Source organism: Apis cerana, linkage group LG7, assembly GCF_029169275.1.
Source record: "Apis cerana isolate GH-2021 linkage group LG7, AcerK_1.0, whole genome shotgun sequence".
In the NCBI taxonomy this organism is placed as follows: Eukaryota; Metazoa; Arthropoda; class Insecta; order Hymenoptera; family Apidae; genus Apis; species Apis cerana.
In genome coordinates, this window is record NC_083858.1 from 1,502,132 (window position 1) to 1,525,837 (window position 23,706).

The 23,706-nt window shown below is 28.7% G+C and overlaps 4 protein-coding genes across 9 annotated transcripts in view; 2 read left to right on the top strand and 2 right to left on the bottom strand.

Annotated features, from left to right (window-relative positions):
• The window catches only part of LOC108002473 (IQ motif and SEC7 domain-containing protein 2), a 75,833-nt gene extending 69,590 nt beyond the window's left edge, over positions 1-6,243 (bottom strand). For 2 of the 3 annotated variants that reach the window (XM_017064183.3, XM_017064180.3), the window contains exon 1: positions 5,707-6,243. In XM_017064183.3, coding sequence (XP_016919672.1) covers positions 5,707-5,936 — 230 coding nt within the window. In that variant the 5' untranslated portion in view covers positions 5,937-6,243. The remainder of the gene's footprint in view (positions 1-5,706) is intronic. The other variant, XM_017064182.3, reaches the window with a different exon arrangement.
• Positions 6,244-6,999: 756 nt separating this feature from the next.
• LOC108002493 (myotubularin-related protein 14) lies at positions 7,000-11,625 on the top strand. Its single transcript, XM_017064211.3, has 6 exons — positions 7,000-8,719; positions 8,844-9,400; positions 9,907-10,226; positions 10,308-10,770; positions 10,829-11,164; positions 11,237-11,625. Exons 1-6 carry the CDS (start codon positions 8,633-8,635, stop codon positions 11,403-11,405), a joined length of 1,932 nt encoding a protein of 643 aa, XP_016919700.1. The 5' UTR covers positions 7,000-8,632; the 3' UTR covers positions 11,406-11,625.
• A 278-nt stretch (positions 11,626-11,903) lies between these two features.
• Positions 11,904-14,058, bottom strand: LOC108002494 (peroxisome assembly protein 10-B). Its single transcript, XM_017064212.3, has 3 exons — positions 12,671-14,058; positions 12,343-12,594; positions 11,904-12,275 (listed from the first exon to the last, which is right to left on the bottom strand). Exons 1-3 carry the CDS (start codon positions 12,956-12,958, stop codon positions 11,958-11,960), a joined length of 858 nt encoding a protein of 285 aa, XP_016919701.1. The 5' UTR covers positions 12,959-14,058; the 3' UTR covers positions 11,904-11,957.
• LOC107997692 (ras-related protein Rap1) overlaps positions 14,046-23,706 on the top strand; it is a 33,869-nt gene continuing 24,208 nt past the window's right edge. For 2 of the 4 annotated variants that reach the window (XM_062077565.1, XM_062077566.1), the window contains exon 1: positions 14,048-14,728. The gene's annotated coding sequence lies outside the window, so the exon portion shown is untranslated. Of the gene's footprint in view, positions 14,729-23,706 lie in introns of all 4 variants that reach the window. The other 2 variants (XM_062077567.1, XM_062077568.1) reach the window with 2 other exon arrangements.

Genomic DNA, 23,706 nt, shown 5'->3' on the forward strand with positions numbered 1-23,706 from the left:
AATTAATCCTTAAAATTATCTTAAATTTTAATTCACACATCTATTTTTAAAATTTTACATATTTGAAATTAAAATTTTTACGATGTCTCTCCAAGGGATAAAAAGGAATATTTAGAATGGAACAAGGGTAGGGTTTCATGTGTGACCTTACTAGTCGTGATCGATATGGCATGGTTCCAAAAATGTTAGAAAGTGTGCAGTTGCATTTTTATCGAGGAAAAAGGTCATAAAAACCTTGAAGCATACTCAAGAACTAGAGTATATGTATTCAATTAATACAAGTTCTTATACAAGTTATTATATTTCTTGGCAATCCTTCGCCATTCTTCGTTCAATTTATCTCCTTATAAAATCTACACGTTCAATCGTCTTTTATTTGACTTTTTTTACGATTTATATACTTTTCCAAAAATTTAAATTTATCCAAGTTTTTCTAAAATTATTTTTCGCTAACTTTTTTTTAACTATTATAAATTCTTCGAATATCAGAAAAAAAAAACAAATTCATGAGAAATTTATCACGAAAGAGCGAAATCAACAACGGATTAAAATTTCTTTCAAAAAAAAAAAAAAAAAGATCACGTTCACGCTACATCAAATCACAGCCACACAATTTTCCTTTTCATTTCCCTTTGTAATGATGGAGAGAAATCACAGAGAAGCCAACAACGTGTGACCATAATCTAGCACGACTCACATTTCTAACTTTTATATCCAACTCTTCTGTTTAAACGTCGAATTAACTGTCTGTTCGAATCGGTTCCATCGATGCCCACCCATCGTTTTCTAACCTATTATCTAGGGACATTTTGTTCGCAGAGATCAGGTACCGAGGAAAATTTACCTTGATTATTGACCGATCGAGAAAGTTTAAAACCTCTATTATCAAAGAATATTCTGTATAAAATAAAGTGGGGAAATAAAGTGAGATTGATAAGGATGAGTGGAGAATACGGTCTCGACGTCAATTTATTATAAGCAACGAAGAAAAATTTCAATTTTATATAAAGAGATATCGAAATGTATTCGTAAGATATAGGGGAAAAAATTATCAGAAATTAATATAAATAAGAACGAATGGAATGGAATATTATTGTTTTTGAAGCAAAAATGGAAAAATGATGACAGGAGGATTTTTTTTTGGTAATGAATACAGTATAATAAATTAATTGAAAACAGATTGAATCTAATTTTTAATGTAAGATTAACAATTCCTTAATTTCTAATGGAATATTAAATCAAAAAAATTGTAATGACTTGAAAATCCCTATAAAAATTCCCTAGCCCCTAGAAAGAATTAAAACGTATTGTAGAACATATTGGAAAGAAACGATGGAAGAAAATTGAGGATAAAATTAAAAGTACTTTTTTTTTCAAATGTAAGATTGAAGATTCTAGATTACAGATGAATAGAGACATTTCGTTCTCAACGAATAGAATTGCAAATTAAGATAATGCGTTAGATCGTGCGATGAAGACGATTGCAAATGAATGTGAATTAACGAAGGAAAATTATATAGAAAATTGATAAAGAAAACTCGAGTGTAAAATATTTTATATTTACATATTTAATATTTTTATTTTAAAAATATAAAATAAATTTAACATTTTACAATATTTATTTTAATTATTTATTAATAATAAAATGTATAATAGGAAATCATTTAAAGATCATTACTCAATTCAACAAGACAACTGATATAAATACAACAAATCTGTATCCGATTATACGTTTGCGTATTCAAGAAACACGAATGCAGATGATAAATTGAGGCCTGGACATACGAAAAGAGCATGCATTCCAATGCATCGAGATTGAGTTATATTTTCATCTAAAATGGAATTACATTGAAATATTTATAAAGAGGATCAATTTATATCCAATATATCTTCTATCTTGAATAGCGTATATTCAGTTAACGGAACAATCCATCATCTTATTCCAGAGAGAGAGAGAGAGAGAGAGAGAGAGAGAGAGAGAGAGAGAGAGAGAGAGAGAGAGAGAGAGAGAGAGAGAGAGAGAGAGAGATAAAAAATATCATTTAAAAGTTTCCTTATACAAGATCATGGTTCTGTATCATATAACTTCGCGTGTCTAATACTTCGTACGCTCTTAATTAACTTCGAACTTTCCAAGTATTAATAAACAGTCTGCCAAGTCAATAATAGTAGCAGCTGTTCGATAGTTCTCGACGATATATCGAACCTTATCGCGATCGAACTTCGTTTGCGCAGCTGTTATATGTCTGAAAAGAAATTGATACAAAATGGCGAATCGAAAATACGATGAAGGATAAACATATTTTCGAAAAAAAAGGCCAAATTTTAGAATTTCGCATTATTATCTTAAAAAGAAATGCAAAGATCGTGAAATATTTCCGCAATATATTATAAAATAGACAAATATATCTACTTCGTAATACCGAAATATATTATAAATTACGAAACCTAACCTAAAAAAAAAAATCCTAGAAAATCGAAAGACACAGAATATAACGAAGAATGAACGCCATAAAGGAAACTAATGACCAAGACGTTGAAATGGTTAAAACTAGACTAGAAGGGCATACGAATCCATCGAGAGGTAGAGACAGATTCGAATAGGATATCGATTTTAGCCAGAACTGGCTGATACGTAGAAAGAATTGCACGCTTTCGATTGCAATATTGTGCAAGCACACCGAGGTTAACCGGTCACACCAAATATATCCACACCTGGTAATTGGCCTGCCACGATTGGAAACTCGGAGAAATTTGACACACATTCGCCACTTGTTTGTACACATATATATTTTTTAACACTCTGATTTTTTGACGTGTCCAATGTCAACCGATACCGTAGATATCGTTAAAGGGATTCGAGAACTCGAGGCTACGAGTTTATGAACTTTATGAAAGGTATTCTTGGGAGTAGTTTTATCAATGGTACATCTTGCCAGAGATAATCGATCGATCTGCTAACAGAATGGGGTAAAAATAGACGCGATTGTGCTTTGAAATGTCACGTGCTCGAGTTAGAAATCTGAAATAAATCTATTATAGACAAGATTGTTACGAATTATAAAAAAAAAAAAAATAATTGGAAACTCTTCATTTATTTTTTCCAATATAAAAAAATTTTGGTGAACAATTTTTTGAATTATCAAAAATCTTATTTATAAAAATTTCTGAAATTTATTTAATCGAATGAAATTAATAATACAAATTATTATACATTAAAATCGATGATTAATTAGTTTCGTAATGGCAAGTAAATCTAGGAGCACGAATTGTAGTTACATCCGTCTGACTCAACCTGTGGGAACGATTCATTTCTTTCTATTTTGCTCCTTTAGATGGACGATATGGAGCTCAAAGCGTGCTTAACCTTGCGAGTTCACACATCCACACCCGTGGCTTTGTGAGAAATCGTCGGCTTGGTGTGTACCCTCGTATGCACACAACCGTGAACAGGCCATATTTAGGGAACACAAGCCTCAGCGAGTTAAATTCGCATCCTTAGGATGGATGGGAATTATCTTGAAAAATTCTATTATTAAGCGATTTAAAATTTTTTTTTTTGAGTATTCAAATATTTCGAAAATTTGGCACTGACCGATAAATTTTAAGTTTTAAAAATTCGTAAGTATTTTTTTTTACAAAGAATCTAATATTTAGAAAATTGTAAGAGATCGCCGATTAAGTTATATAAGGAAAAATTATTGTTCTTGATGTCCTTGATGACATATATTAAGATTAAAATGATTAAAAGTATCCATCCTATAATTATCTTGAAAAATTTAAACTGAAAAATATTAAATTCAAAAAAATTTAAGAAATTTGAAAATTTATAAATCGAAAAATTATAAGATTAATTTAAAATTTGAATCAATTTCCATGATAATGTGGATAAATTCTATGATTCAAATGGCTCAACTTCCGGCGTGAATGCAGAAATTCCCTTTTATATTCAAATCTAACCACACCGAGCTAAACCGAATTCAAAACTCAACGAGACAACTTTCACCCTTCTCAAATTTCAATTATCCTGCTCCTTTGCAAGTATAAAAAAATTATTACGCAAATTTTTTCACTGTATCTAACCTAACCTAACAAGAGATCGTCTCAAAGAACGATGAAACACGATAGTTTCCTACAACCTGAGGACGATCGTATCACGGACAGAAAAACTTCGCACGCATATGAAATCGATCTGATAGAAAATCACAGTTAGTTTTTCCGAACATATTATCGATTGTTCGATAATAATATAATTTTAGATAACGCAGAATGATTTACTCAATTTAATTTAAATACAATATAACATGAGAAAGGTATTATCTTGTGTCATAGATAATCAATAGAAAAGTTAGTCTAACTGCAATCAAGGTTAATTGTTTATCTATTAGTTGCTGTAATTCGAAAAAACTAATTGTACCATTTTTTTATCATTTTTATCATTTACGTGATATTATCACTTAATTCTCGATATTTATGTTATTTTATAATATTATAAAATAATACTATATTTATGTTTTTAATTTTTCAAATTATCTGAATTATTTGAAAAGTGAATATATGAAATTTTAAATAATATAATTAAATTTATGTTTAATTAGAATTTATATTAGAATTTTATGATAATTAATTAATGAAATGACGTTAACAGCTAATTATTCCTGATTGTTATTCACAGTATATATCATATTAAAATATTTATATTATACATATAATCTAATTAAAAAGTGTATGGATAAACTTAACTCTGTGAAATGAATAATATAATATACTACAACAATAGAGAAAATTCATGCAATAATATTCGAATAAAAATTTGAAATGACGTAATTTGCACTATTATATATAATTATTAAATTATATGAAATCAATCAAATGATAAATATTTTTTTAAATATAATATAATATAAAAATTTCTGTTTTTATATTATATTATAATAAAAATTAATAAAATATATTTAAATTAATTTTAATATCGTATAAAATTCTACAATATAGATGTATTCTGACGTTACTGTAAATCAATAAAGAATAAATTCTATTATGAACTTTTTATTTGATCAAAACTAGCTAAAAAATTCCATAACCTGCATAATTTCATCTTTGATCAACAAAAGCAATCCATATTGATAATCTCGATTATACGATATATATCGATATTACGAATAATATTCCGTTATGAATAATTCTAATTATACTTTAATTAATAGAAATAGAAATAATGATATGAATATAATAAAATAAAACAAATGTTATCGAGTATTTAATATACTTGCATTAACAAACAACATTCTAACTAAAAATATTAATTTGAATCGCATATCGATAAATATTGCAAAAGATATCAGAAGTAAAAAAATCCATTATTTATACGCCACTGCGACTCCACGATATGCATATACATTTGTAGGCATGCAAAGGCTTTGTTCGTTGAATTATATCACGAAATTTTCATTTATACCGATGTAACCACGTTAACATTATCGGTGTCAATATTCTTTTCCACAACAGAAACTAAATGTCATTGTGCTAATTGCAATCATATTACGTACTATGATATTTTCACGATTTGAAACAACGCTTTATGATTCACGTTTCTAATTGCAAGCAAATGCTTTACATGTATATGTATCATATATTTTAATGATAAATAACTTTATGATATTTATTATTTTAATTAAAATAAATCAAAATAATTAAAATAAATACCTGTCATCTAGTAGACGTGTTAGATCAGTCATCTCGCGCTCAAACTTGAATTTTGACACCTCACAAAGCAGGGCGTCACGTTCGCCAATGACCTCCGAAAGTTCACGTTGCAACCTCTCGATTTCTGCATATTGTCGACTGATTAATTGATTTTTCTCTTCAAGGATACTCTCGACATCGGGGTCCAAAAGACCGGCCGGGTCACCGACACTTCCCAGTACCGTACTCATACCGTTTGTTTACTTTCACTGAGCGCGCACACACGTTTTCGTCCTATCTCGTTCGATACTGGTCTCACGAACGTTTCTTTCGACGAGATCAACGAGATCACAAATGGCACGCGCGTCCACTATCAGCACGCGGCACACATAGAAACGCCCCCAGCCCCATATCCAACACGAATATCACATAGGACGGACACTCTGTCCGTGAAAAATCAACGAAGAATCATCCACGAAACAACACCGTTTCATCGTGTATTCGCCATCTTGCATCTATTGCCACCTCTCGGCTCGTGTCAGTCCTGATTCACGATCGTTCCTGTTCCAATTCCATCGAATCGTTTGTCCAGAAATACTTAATTGCGCATGCGTGTTTCGTTGGTTCGCTGGAACTGGAGTGGGTTTATTACTGCTGTCGTTATCGTAGCGAACTACGCCATCTCGAATTGAAATATTCAAATGATATGTTTTCTTTTTCGATTTTTATTTTCTCAATAAATCGAATTATTTGATTTAAATTTTATATATTATTTCTTTTACACTTTATATCAATTTATGAATTACTTATTCTTATTAATTATAGGTAAATCTTTCAGTATTATTATTTTTTAAAGAAATGTTGATATTTGAAGATTCAAATATAAACAAGGACATCAAATTTAAATATAGAATATTTTCAGTTATGTTTTTTGTTTAGATTACATTTTTTTCCCGATAAGATTGTTTATATTTTTGAAACAATAGAAATAACGATGTGTTAAATTTTGAAAATTTGTTTCATATATCAGAATATTTACATGTACTTAATATATATTTATTACGCAAATATTATATAAATTTTAGTAAAGGGAATAAATAATTACAAATTTCATATTTCATTATTGCCTTCAGAGAGTTTCTAGAATTATTTTGAATAAATAAATACATAATAATAAAATTATTTTCTAAATTTAGCATATATTTTAAAAATATTTATAAATTATGTTAAAAAATCATAAATGATTACATTTCGATATATCTCAAATAATATTTTGGGTATTTATTAAATGTAAATTTACAATACCATCAGAGCAAAACACGCGGTCTCCACATTACAAAAATAGGTTATCTTTCTACGCTGCGTTTCACTTCGTACTTTCGTCTTGCTAGACGACTGATTTCCGCTTCGTTTGTAAATCATAAGAAAAAAATATTTTTGTTTTGTTAAAACGCGATTGTTTTCCCGTGTTTATTACCGCGTGGGTGAAAGGATAAGACATCAAGGTCGATGTACTGATCGTGATAATCAGATCGACAGCGAAGAGGGACATTCTCGTCCTTTTAATAATTATCTTTAAATGCGACACGTGAACGTGGTGATAAGGAGATAACAGATTTTTCGGTGTATAGCCGAAAAAACGTTGTGAACAAAATAAAAAAGGATGACTGTTTATTCAAAACAGATTCGAATTACTGCGCGTAATGTAAAACATATTTTTTCGGGTGTGATGTTTAGGTTATCTCATTGGATCTTTATTGAGATTGAAAAACGATGAGATGCCATGGATATACCCGGTGATAAACTTTCCGTTTTCATTTTCAACTACGTCATCTGATGAACATTTTATGAATGTTATCAAGCATTAATTGATATGTTTGCTACAATGGAAACAACGTGCTTGACTTGAACTCAGGTTAAGCAGTTCTATGAAGCGTTCTCTACTATTGTTATGACGAAATAATTGCTCAAATTCCTGCTAAAAATTTCTGTAAATGAAAAATTCCTTCTGTTCAGCATCTGTTATATTAATAAATAAAAAAAATTGCAACAAGAAGAAAATAATTTGAATTAAATTTATGATTGAATGTAAAAAAAAAAAAAGAAAAAAATAAGAAAAAATATACATTTAATTGAAGAAGTGAAACAAGTGTAAATTATTGAACTAAGGAAAATAAACGAAATATACTATATAATATTTGGACTCTCATAATCAAGACATTACTGATTTCATTACTTCTTTAAGTTATATATGAAAATTAAAAATTTACTTTATAAAACAATAGTTTATAAATTTAAAGATACTTTATTTATAATATTTTAATATAATTAAAAGAGAAATATATGTTTCTAAAATGAATAATCAAAGAAATATATGTTTAAATATAAATTTTCTTTTTAAATATAGTGCTAATATTATAATTTACAACTGTATAATGTCTGTTTAACAATATTTTATAATAATCATTTATATTTATTTAAACAAATTGTACAAATATTAAAACATTTTTAAAATGAAATTCATGCTTTCTTCTATAATCTTAATTATTGCTACTTTTTATTTTTTGAATTACACAGCATGAGTTTATTTTATAAATATTTTATTAATAAAATCATCATTATATTCTAGAATTTAAACTTTTATGTATTTTATACAATATCATGTTCTCATAGACCTATAAACTTGTTATGTTTACATTGAAAGTAACGTCCTTTAAACTTAAGAAGAAATCATGACAAACAAAAAAAAAATCTATAAATTGTAATGTGGTATATTTCAAATAGTGTTTGTGCCATTCCTCTCATATGCAAGATATTGGCTACAGTTAACAATTCATAAGCATTCATATAAAAATTATAGAAACTTAGGACCATTCTAGAGAAAGAAATAAATTGTCTTTTAGTTAAAATTTTTGGATATTATATTCTCAAAAAATTTACTTCAATCATGACAGAAATCATCATTCAAGATTTACAGAAGCTTCTCGTATATTTCTCAAAAAATACTTATAGAGCCAAGGATGCAGATAGCACGGTAACTTTTTTATATATTTATATATATACATATACATATATATATACATATATATATATATGTACATATATTCCAATGGATTAATCTTTTTTCTTTATAATTCTAAATAATATTTTTTTTTTAGAGTCAAGCAATTATGCAGAGATGTGTTCTGCTTGTTGATTTAGATTACACTCATTATATCATAAGCAATAATGATGGTGATCTCAGTGCACATTATCCTAGCCATCTTATTATTTTAGATGGTGAGAAGAGTAGGAATCCAAATATGTGTGATACGCCGCCACCACTGCCTCGCACAACAGAAACTATATATGAAAACACTTTTGACTCTAACAGATTGAAGGATTTGATAAAACAAGCTAGATTTGCTAGGTGTCGTTCTCGATTTCCACTGCCCGTAATAATGTATAAAGGTAGACATGTATGCAGATCAGCTACTCTATCTGGAGGACCAGAAATTTATGGTAGATCTGGGCTAGATTATTTATTTGCTGGTAGTGAAGGTGTAGTTTCCATTCAACATCAAGTAGATGAAGCTCGTGGAAGTGATTCTGTACTTAGTGAGTGGCAATTGTTTGATAAAGTTAGGCATCATGACATCAAGCTTCTGAAATTTCTCAAAGTAGGAACTATTATTGACTTCATGGTTGAAAAGAAGAAAGTTAAATTTGGAGTAAAGTAAGTAAATCAATTTTAATTGATAATATTTGATGCATGCATTAATTGAAAAAATTGATTGAAAATATTATCTGTTTTTTATTATGAGATATGTCTTTTATTTGAAATAAATTATATTGTACTTTTTTAAACATTATTTATAATATTGAAGATAATTAATAGAAATAATTAGTATTAAATATTTATATATTATGTGTACTATATTTTGAAATGAATTTTAGAGTAAATATATTATCATAGAATATATTTTCATATATTAAAAATTTTTGTTATTTTATTAAAATAATAGAATAAATTTTCATTCAGTTCTCTTATGATCAAAATATAATTGGATACAGAGATTTGAAGAAAAAAAAAAAAGAATTATAAAAAAAATTAAGAAAGCAACTTTCATTTCTTCACAGAATCAATAAAGTTTCATAACAATTAATAGTATAATTATTTTTTTATTCTATGAATTCACTTTTTAAAGAACTTTAAACAAAGCTTTTTTATTCAATACTCAGTGTGACATCCTCAGAGAAAGTAGACAAAGAGAAGAGGTATTCCGAATTTACCTTGATTTCATTACCATATCCTGGATGTGAATTCTTTAAGGAGTTTAGAGAGAATGATTATTTGGCCAAGGGTTTAGTATTTGATTGGTCTCAGACACACGTAGATGCGCAAATCGGAGTGCCAGAAGATTCAATTTCTGCACAATTACGAATCAATTGGGATGAATATCAAGTTTGGGACTTAGTAAAATTAACTCAAAATTATTTGAAACTTATAATACGATATTTAAGTGACAGTGGTAATGGAATATTAATTCATTGTATCTCAGGTATATTTTTTTTGCGATAATATAATTTTTATAATGTAATATTTAATCTTATGTAATTAATAATACATACACTATTTATAGGATGGGATCGCACACCTTTATTTATTTCATTATTAAGAATCAGTTTATGGGCTGATGGTGTAATTCATACATCACTGAACGCATTTCAAGTTCTTTATTTGACGATAGCGTACGATTGGATGCTGTTCGGCCATGATTTAGAAGATCGACTAAGTAAAGGAGAGGAAATATTCTTCTTTTGTTTTTATTTTTTAAAGCACATTCATGATGAAGAATTTAGTATTCATCCGCGTCATAACAAATCTAGACATACAGTTCTACGCAACGACAGTGATTCACAATTAGATAACGTTATGTTCGATAGCGAATCGGTAGTGACATTGAGCTCAGTCAGTTCTAACTTAAGTCTGAATAGTTGGTGTAGTTCTGTTAGTCAAAATAGCAGAGACAGTCAAGATAATAATCCACCAGCGGTGTTTCACTGTTCTTCCACAGAACCTCAAGATGACAGTCAGAGTAACGGGTAAAATATATTTATTTTTTACGTATATAATATTTTTCTATAATTGCTTCTTTTATAGGAACGTTGTACCATGGTCATTTTATCCTTCTCCAAATAAAGAAGGAATTGCACATGGATCACGATCACCTTTACCACACAATCGAACTTCTCCTGTTGCGGTTCCTGTACCTGGACGTCTTCGACAACGAAATGAATCCTCTTCGTCGGGTGGCTCTTGGCAGATGATATCTGGAACCGGAAGTTTACGTGGTTCCACAACAGCTAATGCCCCGCTCACAGATGGACTGACAACTAGTTCAACTTATAAGACTAATTCTGAAACTTTTACGGGACATACATCTCAAGAATCGAGTACGACAATTATTGAGGATGAAGTTTGTGCGTCGACGGCACAGTAAGTATCATATTATTATCAAAATTATTATAAAAAAATTATAAATTCTATAATTTTAATGTCGTGTTTTAGATCTCGCAAAGAAAAATTACAATGCTTAAGAAGAATATTTTATAATGCTTATAGTCATACTGTTGGGTTTCGAATGAAAGATAATTCCGAATCGAGTGGCTTTGGTCAATTACTCGGTAACTTTGCTGAAAAAGTAGGAATTCTTTCCGTTCAGCGCACATCCTTATGACTATAACGTCATTTACCTCTCATCCCTCTTCCCACAATTATGAGTTTATTGTTATTGACTCCTTGATTCAAGTTAGAATTTTATAAAAATGCTATACAATGAAAATAAAACAATTGTACATTATCATTTATGTGAATAATGTGTTGTTATACAAAAATAATAGCGCGTATACGCGTATTATGAATAAAAACTTGATATTTTTGTATATATATATATATAATATTTATATGTATATATATATATTTATATATATATATATACATATATATATGTATGAGTGTGTATAAATGTGCGCGTGTTCTGGTTTTGCTTTACATTTATTCTCGATACATATATATGTGTATTACAATGACTGCCATCTGTATAAGATTATTATTAGCACAGATGCATAGTAATTGATGTTCACAAACAAATTATAAGTATAAATTATAATATTAAAACGCATAAAATAGTTCTAATGAATCATTTATCCTTAACTTAATAATTACTTAAAAAAGAAACATTTGCATATCGTTTTTATTAATTTATCTTTTTAAATATTTAAAAACAATATTACAAGTTCATTACATGTACAATCCTAGAAGGTACAACATGTTCTCTACACAGTGGACATTGTGGTTTAGTATGCAACCAATCAGTAAGACAAAACCAACAAAACAAATGACCACAGGGTGTGGTAGTTGTTGGCACTTTTTCAAGACACAACTGGCACATCAACTTATTATGTTTCTCATCAAGTATTGAATATTTCTCAAAATGATTTTCACTTTTGTAATTTTGCCAGATTTTCAACATACACTGTATAAGTGTAGCAATTCCTAATAGTCTCAATCCTGAACTGATAGTATCAATAGGGCGATGACCATACACCTTCAAATTTGCAAAAAAATAATGGCAAACATCAAATATTATTGTAACAATATTTTATAGTAATTACCTTTGCATAATCTATTCCTGCTATTCTTTTACTTAAACTATAGTATCGACCAAATATATAAAATAATCCTTTATGCAATAATATAAAAATAGGTATTATAGTATACATTTTTGATATGAAAGAATTTAAAAATGTTACAGTTGTAGGAGTTAATTTACTATGAGGATGATTAATTGATAATTCCAATTGTTTTAATAATTTTATCAATGCTTTTTCACCAAAACATTCTAAAATTACTGCCAATATTCTTGCCTAAATAATAATAATAAGTAGATAATGCATATTAAAAAAATATATTGTATTTATTAATAATATTTTAGCTACATACATATATAGATGGAACTTTATAAGCTTTTAAATTGGCTTGCACAAGTCCAGTATATTCTTCACCCAACGTTTGATTGCCCATTCCCGATGTAAAAAAAAAATAAACTAATTTAAACGGAATATCAGAGTGAATAAAGGGTAATAAACCCGTTTTCCTTTGCAAAATTTGTAAGATATCGATAACTTTTTCTCGTAAATATTTAACAAAGTCATCATCTCTTTGATGTGATCGTAGAATTTCGGCTTGACTTGCGATATTTAATTTCCGATATTTTTTTTTTATTTCCATAATTGGGAAATAATTTTTTTAATTTTATTAAAAATATATAATAATATTGTTAAATTAATATTGTTAAGTTAAACAATTAAACACAAGGATTGTAATTATCAATATTAAAGATAATATATAATTAATGAATATTAATAAGGAAGATTATTTTTCAAAACAATCTAATATAACCTCAAATATTTAGAAAAATTTTTTCACTTTCTGTGCTATTCACTTTTAATATTATTACAATAAAAATACATACTTATTATGTATTAAATATTATAGAAATAATAAAAACTATTAGATGTTTCATAAGAATTAAGAAATATCATCAAATTATGATATTCATTACTGTAAAAAACATCATTCATGACGCGCACAATCATTGTGAAACAAATTTTTGTTAAGCAAAAACTATTTTAAATAATAATTTTAATTTACGATATTTTTTGTTTGTATTTTAATTTTCATAATATTAAACAATTTTAAACCTAAAATTTTAAAATAATATACACAAATTTACATAATTTAAATTTATGTAAGTTTGAAATATATTAAAATATTAATATATAATAATATTAAATATAATGTTTAACATACATAGAGCAAATATAAAACAAATTTTTATTTTTAAAAAAAAATTTTCTTAATAAATAAGATTTTTTTTTAAATATATAAAACAATATATAAAATTTTAATAATAAAAACTTACCAATGTCGTAACATTTTGTTACCCTATGTTAATTAAAAAATTAAAACAAAATATATTAATTTTTTAATTATTAACTAATACTATTTATTTATTTATTTTTTTTATAGTATTAGAAATATATATATAAATAATAATGAAATAAAAAACAAAGCATAAACAAATAAAAAAAAATAAAAAATAAAATAAGTCTAAAAAATTTAAATTATATGATCATGAATATTTTCTAAGATAAGAAACGCAATTAATAGATTATATTATAAACGCTCTAATATAAACCACTATAATTTTTTTAACTTGAAATTCATATTTCAATTATTATCGATCAATGGAGTTCTCTTACGCGTAGATAAAGCAGATGTATGATGCATTTCTTGCATTGAGCACGCCATCTATATAGTTATAGTTATATAGTCACGGGCAGAGGCCAAAGCGGCGAGCAGCAGAGAGGCATCGCCCTAGATAACGGTAGAATCGTGGGCTGGTGTCGTGCTGTTTTTTCGCGAAAGTGCTTGAAAACCAAAAGAAACGTAACGAAATCATTCGCGAGAAGAAGAATCGTCATCCGAATTAAGATTGTTTTCTCATGGTGTGTGAACAGTCGTCTTGAGCCAGTGATTATCGGTTTTTCGAGACGACCGAACAAGAGGACCGTGCCCCGAGGAGCTTTGGTGCACCCGCGCCGCGCGAGACATTCGACCAGTGCGGAATTTCTGAGCCAGTGATACGTTCGTTTCGTTTTTAACTTTATTTCGTGGCTCTATATTACTCGGCACCAGTCCACGGATTCTCTTCAATTGCTTTCGATGTGTTCGTTACGCCAACGGGACGACGAACCGAACAGAACAGGAGTAGGAAGCGAGTAATCGCCGGAGAATCTCTGTAGATTGGGATATAGTGGGCTGTGAACAAGGACGGAGAACGGGAAAGAGAGGGAGACAGTGTACGAAGGAGTGCGCGAGGAAGAAAGAGAGAGACGAATAGAGTGCGACAGAAGGCCATTAGATTCAAGGAGTACACGGATGTATATACGTCGATTGTTCAGTGAACAAATTTAACGAATATTTTGAAGACGCAAGGTAAGAAAAAACCAATGTCTCTATAGGGATATATAGTTTCTAAAAAAAGAACAGCGTCCAACCCCCCGTGAGGTCGTCGTGGCGTGGCACGCCAGGCAAACGCCGCCGGAAATCATGCACGGTGGCCGCCCGCGCATTTTCTCAGGCGGTGCCCGATCTTTCGTTGATTTTTAAGATTAAAGATCTATTCGTTTCATTTATTTTTTTATTAATTGTTTCTGTATCGTTCGATTATTATTTGTGTTCTTATAACGATCTTTCTTATCCACGCCAATTTCTCGTGTCAAAGAATATCTCTATAGCTAAAAAGAAATCAGGTTTTCTTACAGGTTAGGTTCGTCTATCTCTTCTATCGTAACGTTTCGATTTATCGAATTCGCGATAAACGTAATAATTGAGATTCGCGCGAAAAGCAAAAGTTTAGTTATAATATATCGGCAAGGACAAACCGACTATAGAGACTCTTTGTCGAATACTTTCGCCTGTTCGTTTTTCTTGACTGTTCGATGATTCACGTGAGTCACTGGTGGCGCAGGAAGTGACTCGAGAAGAAAGAAACCCGGCAACGTGCAACGGTATTGCTTTGTGTCTCGAATATTTGTTTCTCGTGTTCAGAAGCTATGTTAGAATATATATTTGCAATTTGATTCGTTCTATGCGTTCGAGATTCTCGAATAGGATCTTTATCGATTTGAGTACAATATAATTCTATATTAATCGCGCATGAATTTTCTTCATGTAAAAACAATGTGTTACGTAGTAAAAAATTATGGCGCATGATCAATTTTGTGCTTCGAAGATTATAATTTTCGTTATAATTGGTTAATCCATTGTTGATGTTCTTAGCCCATCGAATTTGACATAGTAGATTAGCTACCATTTAAGATTTATTGATACATCGACAATTGAGCTATAAGAGCAACTAATTATTGGCGCTGTTGAATCAATGCGATGAAGAATGCAGTGTACTGTCATGTGACCTGTAAATTCTGTTTCTATGGCAGTCATGAGCAATCATTTTCGTGGAAATTGTATTTCATGTTCTGCTTAAATCATTTATGAAAAATAATTATTTTAATTATTAAATTAATTATTAAATATGTATATTTATTTGTATTTATTATTTGTTATTTATAGTTTATCAAACATTCATTAATAGTATTTTATTTTTGAAAATTTGTGATTTACTATTTATATAATAAATTAAAATAATATAAAATAATGAAACTTGTAGAAAATAACATTGAAAACAAAAATGGTGAAGGTGGTATGGAAGTTATCAGAGACAAAATAGATAACGAGTCCGAAAGCCTCGTAGCTAATTTAATGAGTTATTTTTAGTCGCCTTTTTGACATTCCATACGGTCGGTTTATTTTATATCCGTATTTAGCTGATAGAATAAATCAGCTAAATTAAAATAATTATTTTAATAATAAATTATTATTTTTGAACAATATTAATAACAATCCTGCAAATAAAAGAAAAGAAATGCGTTCTACAAAAAACTTTTTAAATATTTATCTTAATATTTTTTTTTACAATTTTTACAATTGAATGCAACTAACTAGAAAATGTTTCATTATTCTTGCAATAGTTAATGTTCATTATTTAATGTCAGAATTTTTAATATTGCACATCGAAAAAAAAAATATAAAAAATAAAATTTATTAATGCAATTATATATTGATTAGGTGATCAAGTATTTTATATTTTGAATAATAAATTTTTATTTTCAATAAAAAAAGAAGATATTAACTATGCTGTAAAAACAGAATTTTGTCGTCAATTTTTTTTTAACATCATAAATAAATTATTCGTTAAAAACCACGTATACAGATTCGACAAATATTTTGTATTATTTTCATTTGGAGATAATAGGAGATATATTTGTATCTGTATTATATATTTCATCACGTTCGGTTCGATTTAAATTATAGTATGAATAAAGATGATTCCCTGAACAATATTGCCGTTGCTGTTGCTGCCGTGTATGTGCGCACGTGTGAATGTGTATGTGTGTTTTCTCTGATAAAAAAGCAAATTCCAATCGGCGAACGAACTAACTTATAAAGTCCTGGAAATTTCGCACATATTTTCGGGCGTGACGCAATATCCGAGATACGAGATAACGAGAAGGAGCCGGACATATGGGGAGAAACAAATTCGTCGGATTAGAAAAAAACACGTTTGGATAGCACATTTTTGTTCCTTGAGATAAATACATGAGAGAATGTGTTTGAAAAATGGAATACCTATACTAATGATGAAATTCGATATGGAAGAAATTGACAGATTGACAAATTGTTGAACATTTTTGATATTTCGTTTCGTACTAATAAGATAAAGGAAGAAAGAGATTAGAAAAATATGATTTTTTATACTTTTAATTTTTATATTTAAATTAAATTATAACGATCAGTTTAGAAAATAGCAGAGATATTTGGATATCAATTTCGTGATCAATTTTTATTTCATAATCTATAATATCAAAATAAAAGCAAGCAATTTAAATCAATAATTAATGGTTAATGAAAAATATTTTGTAAATATTTCTTGATATAAATTATTTTGATAAAAATTGATAAAGTTAACTATTACTTTGACTCAAAATGAATGTTTTTAATAAAAATTTATCATTACTTTGTATATTTTAACCAAGTCAGCAGATGGATGTGCAACTTTTGTAAGCACAATAAAAATATTTCGAATTTCACGATGACATTGTACGTCATCGAAGAATAAAACTAACGAAGATGATTTCATTGCATATCATTTGAATGCATGCTGATTGAGATAAATATCGACCTCGGTTTCTATAAATAGGAAGAGTATATTATACAATCTATATAGTATTTTTCAATTATTTTTTTTATTCTATTTTTCTTAACTTAAAATTCGAAATCTTGGAAATTTTCGTAAATTTCACAATCATTTCATTTTCACAAATTTTATTTTAAATTTAAAGTTTTTATAAATTATTTTTCCTGAATATCTTCTTATTTTTTCAAATTTTGTTTTTTTGAATTTTTTTTTAAATTATGAAAAATTATATATTTAATTTTATATAAATGAATTGAACAACATTCATTCCTATTCAAATAATAAAAAATACTGTCGCGAAAATTAAATATCCATAAATACCAATTATACAGATATTTGTATTATATCTTCAAATAAAACATAGCTTTACTAGTGTTCATAGAGTAAGGTTTCGTGCAAAATTACTATTACGTTCACTTGGCGAGACGAGAGTGACTCATGAACTAATGCAATCATTCGTAACACTCGGTACGCGAGAAATGACGTAACGAAAAACGTATCGCGTCATATCCGCGTTGTTGTATGACACTTTTCCACATTTTATCGCATTACTGCTTTGCTCACGCTGGTTCGATCCCCATCTATCTGTCCGTATTTTATCGCTCTCCGTATTGAAATCTTTGAAACACCTTCACATTTAGATAAGCGGAACAAATCATTTTGTTTATTAAAATATCCTTTCTATTTTGAATTTAAATAATTATGATATATTCCATTATAGATTAAATAACATATTAAATTATTAGTCAAGGATAAAACATACGATATTATGAAAATAGTTTTTACTTATTAATTTTTAAAAATCTTTTTTAACCAGAAATTCTACTCTTATTTTATTAATATCAATGAGTTTTATGGATGATCCATTTAATTTCAATTTTTTGAATTGTGTTCCTTAAACACATAAAGATCATCAGTAGCATGATATATAGAGCAAAAATAAAAATTAAATTTATCTTTTTTTTTTTTTTTGAAGAAAAAGTAGTATTTCAAAATTTTGTCCAAATTTGAATATTTAAATGGGATATAGAGGATAAAAATAAATGTTTGAATGGCGTGATGAATTTTATTAATTCTAATTCCAAGTTTCCATTTGTAATTTACTTTCACGACATGCGTGTTTGCTTTTTCTTTAGAAAATTCTATCGAATTTGCCTACCCTTGATAACTCGACGCTTATTTATAAGTTATCGGTTCTTTATTTATAGTGTAAACTCGTTCCACAGACTTTGACGAATAAATGGTTATCGATACTTATCGATACTTATGGTTTGGCTTAGCGAAACGCTTTGCATCGAGCGTAACTTAAGAAAATCTCGTTAAAGATTTAGTATCTATTTTTAAAAAGATCTTTTTATTTTTAAACTATTCCGTATAAAAAGATCTAGAAACAAAGATTTTAACCTTAGGTTATATCTACAATTCTAACTGGATTAAAAATTAAATTTTGAAATGATGATCTCTGTTAATGATAATTTTTTAAAATGAAATTTAACATCTTCCCTCCAATAAAAATGATCCAGAATAACTTAAAATAAGTAATTTCCAAATTAAAAAATAGGATAACATAAATGGAATTGAAAGAAGCAATTGCCATTGTCTGTAAGTGGCTTAATATAACTTGGTAGAAAGGTAAAGAATCTAAGTACAATTGAAGGGAGGGAAAAAGAGCATTATAAATTAGCAATGGTCATTTAAACGGTTATGGAAGCGACGATATATCCTTGATGGTACTTCTGGCTGTGAGCTATATTTCAAAGAGCGATACATAGCTTGCTACTAAAATGGTTGATATAGATGCACGCGTATTATGCCTTTGTAATCGATAGTTTCGGACTAGTCTCGGCTATATCCCGATTGCTATAGCACGATTATGCTGTTACCTCGAGTTCCACGAAATCTATTGGGTGTTTCTAGACAATTTTTTAAATCTTCTTTTGTGGATATTTCGTCTTTGATATTGTATCTTTACATTTTTGAATCGGGAATAAGACTTCTTGATTTTGAAGTATAACCTAGAAAATGAGAATTTTTCACTAGATCGGAAAAAATTTATCACACAACTGGTGCCGAATATGACAGGAAATTTAAATTCTATAATTATACGAGAAACTGCTTAATGAAAAATTGTTATAATTGAATTTAAATAATCAATTGTTTTACATCTCTTTACGGAAAATATAATAAATGTGAAATGAATCAATTTTCTATAACAGCTAGAACATCTACAAGTTGAGAAATATTAAAATTTTTTTCTTAATCGTAATGCTATTTATATTACGATTATTTTTAACTTGTTTTATTTCCACAACGGGAAACGAAATGATAACAGACTTTACCTTGATTATAAAAATTCCGTAAAGAGTGTTAGAAACATGTTTCTGTTCAATCATTTGTAATTTTTCAAAAGCTTCGATCCAGAACATTCTAGCAATTAAAAATTAAAATTTCTCAAGGGAAATTCTTATCAACAAGGTCGACCGAATTTTATTCTTGTTCTTTATTATTACACTTATATTTTTTAATTTTTTTTTTTTTAATAATAAGTTATTGATTTAAAAAAATTTATTTATTTATATAAAAGATTTCTGGTAGAATCTTCCACCAGATTTCGATGTATAAAATTTTATAGGTAGAAAATTTTTAGGGTCTTTTAAATTTTAATAATTTTATAAGTAGAATTTATGGGATCTTTGAAATTCTATGGACACAAAATTTTTAGAATTTTATAAGTATCGGATTGAGAAAGAATTTTACGTGCATGAAATATTTTCGAATGCCCTGTATTTTATAAACACTTAAATTTTATGGATGTAATTTTTTTTAAGAATATCCAATATTAAAAATAGAGACAAAATTTTTGATAAATAAACGTATTCGAATGAAGTAACAGCATGTAAAAATAACAAATTCATTCGTAGCGCATTTGAAATTTTTCCATTTCGAATTTCTTTTCAATTTCTTAAAATCGAAAATTGAAAAATTCCACAAAATTGAAAATTATTCGCCGCAAAATTAAATTCCACAAAGAGTATTACACCTTTAAATTTTTATTTTTGAATATCATCGAGCATGACATAAAATAAATCCTTTTTAAACCAATGAATGTTATGTAAACGAATGCATCTTATCGAGATTAGCTGCGATCTCTGCTCGGATTCCATCGATGTTATCGCGTTTAATGTGCACGGTTAATTTCATCGTTGCAGTTAGAGAAGGGTATTGTGCGACGCAAACCGTTCGATATGGAAATCGTTTGCAAACGAGTCTTCAACGGAATGAATAATTCCATTCCTTCGGTTTTTTTTTCCTTTTTTTTTTTTAATACGATTTTCAACTCGCATAAATTGCCATTTACTAAATTTTCGAGAGACGAAGGAAGAAGGATATTACACATTTAATTTTATTCATCCGCTTTCACCCGATTTTTATTAGGCTATGAAATGTGTTCTATCGTATCAATTAATTATGACTTACGTTACATCTTTTAAAACGTTGTTTCTCAACGTTTTCTTTTTGAGTAGCATATCCTTTCTTACAATGGATAAATAATCCACGAATTTTCTCTTTATATTTATTTGAAAATTAATTTTGTGTAAATATGGAATAAATTAAAAATTCTTTCTAATGAAATTTTTCGTAGAATAATAATATTGACGGGAAATAATTATTGAAATTCTCTAGGATTTACAACTCTTGATATTAAGTTGGATTGGGTCAGGAATAGAATATGAAATAAATAAGGAAATCTTATAATAAGTATATCGAAAACATTTCGATGGAAATAATTTCAATTAAAAACAATCATTTTAACTCCCTAGAATTTGTAATCCTCTAAATAATATTCGATTGAAATTTTTTACAAGTTAAATTTAATCGAAGATCCTCAATTATTTAAATATTGTTGTTGTTATTAATTGTTGTAATATTATTTGTATTAATGTCACGGTTATTCCAGCTGACAATACAATTGTCCATTTATTCCTTAATTGCTTTATCGCAACTGCTGTTTCAGCTGCGTCTATTATCGTAGCGTTATTTCTATCATTGATAGCAATAAGTTATCTTAGATACAGCTAGTGACATTGCTAGTATTGTTATTATTACTATCTACTAACGTAGACAGTGCTATTATTGTTGTCATTGCTAGTGTTATTTGGATTACCAATATTATTTCTGTCATCATTGTTGTCATTTCTGGCATCGCTATTATTATTATTATAAAAATTACATATAATTATATATCGTATATAATTTATCGGTATAAGCGATGAAAAATTTTTATAACGCCACCAATAATATCGTAATAATTATTACCATTTGCTAAAATCTCTGTTACAATTATTAATGATGCTACTATTATATATATACATTACTTATTACAATAAGATTATTTTTCCTCAATTACCGTTTCATCATCGCCGTAGCTATCGAAGCTTTCATTCTCGTGTTTCATCTCTCCGCCATAGTTAGGAAAAAAGCCCTAGACCGGCCGCCGCCGGCCCAATTCCCCTAGCGCGAGGAGAGAAAAACCCTAGGCATTAAATCGATCAGGATCAACGAATACGCGATATCGTATTACCTCGGCCGAGACAAATCGATAGTCGGTGGCGTATCATCGCGAGGAACACGAGCGGGGAATCGTATAGATTTTTAAACCTGCAGTCTGCGGTATCGAGTTCAAAGTCATGCGGCGTATCGTTTTCAAAGTTGAGTCATTCTGAGCCCGGTTAACAGCATCAACAGTTGAATTGAAAATTGTAATACCACGTTGTATAATAAACGTTCGCCCATAACGAATCGTAGACACCGCCATTTTTATTACACTTATATTGTACTTATATTTTTCGAGCGTTATTTTATGCGCTCATCAAAATGTGTCACTTGCACGACACGTATGGGGACGGAATATAAAGAGAATGAAATGTAAGATAATACCGAGGTGAATTGTGACTGTTGAAAATAACAAAGGATATATCGAAAAAAAAGAGGATTTAAGGGAACCCATTAGCTCTCGCCATAAGGTTCACGAACCCATGAGTCATTTCGCGTCACGCAATGACACGGGGCATGTAAGCCCCACAATTTTCTTCGCTGACCATGTAACGCATCGCTGGTGCTTCCAAGAACTGTCACGATATCGTTCAACCTTCAAGTTTCTGTTTTCTCTTCTCTTTTCGTGTTTCTCCTTTTTTTTTTTTCTTTTTTCTTTTTCCACGATTGCGATAACCCCGAGAATCATCTTTTCTCTATCCTTATGCTTCTTTTTTTTTTATTATTACATCGATTTGTGAAAGAAGATTAGTTTAAGGTTACGGTTCAATTTTTTTTTAATTATTCTAGGTAAACGAAGAATTCCAAGTATTCTTTTTTTTAATATCATAGCGAAAGATTGTTTAAAAATTTCGTTTCTTTCTTTTCGTAATTTATTTGGATATTTCCACTTTAATCTCGGGTCGACTCTGTAAATGGGGGATTGGAAATTTTGTTTGATTTTATTTAAAAACTTGGAAAAGATGGAGGATTCATTTCTAAATTGGTCGCTTGGTCCCGCCGGAATCCTTGCTTTCCAAATGTTCCACTTTAATCAGCAAAGTTCCCGACACCCCGTATATTATCTAAGAATGGCCCGATGCTCTACATATAATATTAAGCGAAGTAGAGGGATGGTAATTTTGATAATGCAGAGTTTAATGAGGTTAGTAGTAGGCTCCATCGATTTTATATTACAGAACATATCGGTAAGCGGTTCATAATTAATCACTCTAATTATCTCCTCTCTATTTTTTTTCTCTAATCGTTCATCGTACGCAAATACGAAAATTTATTTGCAAAAGTTTGATTCCTAAAGATATATTTCCGAATGTAATATAATAATTTCTTTGTACAATTTTGTGTGAAATTCAAAAGTAAATCGTAAGGTTCCTTTGTTTCTAAACGGTGTCTCTAAAAAAAAAGCACTCTGTTAATTCTCCATCTTCTTTTCAATTAATTGTATTTGCACCTTTCAATATAGCCTTTTTAATTTTTGTAAAGAGATGTTAAAAAAATATGTTACGAAAGTAGTTAAAAAGTATATAAATGGATATTTTGGAAAACGTGATCGATAGAAGAATCTTCGTGGATTTTAGATGGAAGGAAAAAATTCACAGTATTA